Source organism: Echinops telfairi, unplaced genomic scaffold (assembly GCF_000313985.2).
Source record: "Echinops telfairi isolate 266 unplaced genomic scaffold, ASM31398v2 ScPeMD7_1713;HRSCAF=2227, whole genome shotgun sequence".
Taxonomy (NCBI): Eukaryota; Metazoa; Chordata; class Mammalia; order Afrosoricida; family Tenrecidae; genus Echinops; species Echinops telfairi.
Window position 1 is genome coordinate 17,100,378 of NW_022105611.1, and position 2,005 is coordinate 17,102,382.

General features: G+C 56.7%; 1 protein-coding gene across 1 annotated transcript in view; it reads left to right on the forward strand.

Moving 5' to 3' along the window:
* Positions 1 to 2,005, forward strand: part of LOC101651594 (guanylate cyclase D-like) — an 87,017-nt gene that overhangs the window by 77,305 nt on the left and 7,707 nt on the right. The window contains exons 16-17 of the mRNA XM_013006188.1: positions 852 to 950; positions 1,816 to 1,910. Coding sequence (XP_012861642.1) covers positions 852 to 950; positions 1,816 to 1,910 — 194 coding nt within the window. The remainder of the gene's footprint in view (positions 1 to 851; positions 951 to 1,815; positions 1,911 to 2,005) is intronic.

The following is a 2,005-nucleotide window of genomic DNA, read 5'->3' on the forward strand; positions in this document are numbered from 1 at the left end:
CAATCTGCACAGCTAGACTCTGACAGAAAGAAAGAGAAATAGAGTCACCTGAAGGTTCTGGAGCTTGTCAGTCACAGACTCTGCCAGGCTCAGATGCAAATCTCCTTTTTCTGTCCCAGCCTCTGTCAAAGGCATGTAGGTCTGTGCTGAGGAGCTGATAATTCCATGAGAGAGGCAGGGTGGAAATCTGCGATCACACACAGAAATCGATGTTTGCTGAGATGGGTCTGGGGGAAGCCCCTGGGTTTCTGACATAGCCTTCCCAGGCCCTGACTCCACCCCCTTCTCCCTATGTGGTTCCCCTCACCTGCAGGATAAAGCCCTGCTCCCCAGGTAGAGCCCCCACCTCCTCGCTAACCTCTCCAACCTTGTCTTCCACCTTCCCCTCTCTGGCTCTCCATCCATACTCAGTCCCCGCTCCTGACCATTTCCCAGGGACACACAGGCTCTGTACCTGCACTGACTGGTCCCTGCCCACTCATTTCCCTGTCCTTCTCCAAGCAGCTCATGACTTGCCTCCTGAAGTCTTCTGGGCTGGGCCAGGGGCTCTTCCTGGCCGGCACAGAAGGGTGCTTCCCTCCTTACAGCCGTGAGCACAATGTCCAGGCTGAGCTCCCCAAGGGCAGGGATGGGTTTCATCTGGGTCCCCTACTCCCAACCTAGAGCTGGGGGCAGGTGCCACCATCTCATTAGGTGCCCAGGAGACTCTGTAGCTCCCTTCCCCCACCCCCAGCTGGAATCCAGGATGTAGGGTGCTGCATGGTAGTGGCAGTGGGGAGGGACAAGGCTGACAGTGGACCTCCCCCTGGCGCAGGGCCAGCTTGAGCTTCCTGGGCACACGTGTGTTTCAGGGCCATGTGTGGCAGGCGTCGTGGGCCTCACCATGCCTAGGTATTGCCTCTTTGGGGACACCGTCAACACTGCATCCCGGATGGAGTCCACGGGGCTGCGTGAGTATTTCCCTTTCTACACGGCTCCAGGCTCAGGAACCAACCCCCCGGCTGGTGGCAGCGAACTCTTTCCCCATGAAGCCACGCAGGGAGAGGGGCCGGCATCCTCCTGCTCCTTCTCCACAGAGGTGCCTGCAGAGAGGCGATGAGGACACTCGAGGGAGAGCAAACCTGGGTCCTAGCCTTGGCCCCACCACTGGCTTGCTTGATGTCCTCAAACAAGGGGCTCATCGGTAGTTCACCAAAAAAAGAGATCTGTTTTATAAAAATTGTGAATACCACATTAGGTCCCTGCTGGCAGCGGGAACCTCTCTGATGAACTGGGTCTCTCTCTCGCCATCAAGTTGATTCTGACTCATAGAGACCCCCTAGGACAGGGCAGAACTGCCCCTGTGGGTTTCTACTGCTGTAACTCTTCACGGGAGTAGAAAGTCTCATCTTTCTCCCGTGGACCGACCGGTGGTTTCGAACTGCTGGCCTTGCAGGTAGCATCCCCAAGCAGCTGAAACAAACGGTTGAGGTCCTGGGGCTTCTACTTCCAGTTACCTGCCTGGCTCACTCTCTAATGCGGCTTGGCGCAGGTGTGGCGGCCTAGTGGGGGCCTAGTGGGGTGGCCCGTTCTGCAAAGGAAAGGGAAGCCGGCTTCAGAGAAGTCCCTGCAAGAGAAACAACGTTACGAGGGCTTCCCCTAACCCTCGATGTCTGTCCTCCGCTTCCCTCTGGGCCTCGGCTTTGGTGGCCCACTGCCCATGAGGGGCACGAGGGGGGCAGCAGAAGGCTCCGTGTGCGTGGCAGGTTGGCCACCCGCCGGGGGTGTGACAGGCCCTGCACCACGCAGTGACTTGGCGGTGACCTTTCTTCTCAGCCTACAGAATTCACGTCAGCCGAAACACCATGCAGACCCTGCTTGGCTTGGACGAAGGCTACAAAATCGACATCAGGGGTCAGACGGAGCTAAAGGTGAAAGACCTTATTTTCTGAGCTTTGTGGGTGTGTTTGACAGGGTTCTATAGAGAGATAAAACCAAATTGCTGATAATTAAATATATTTATTTA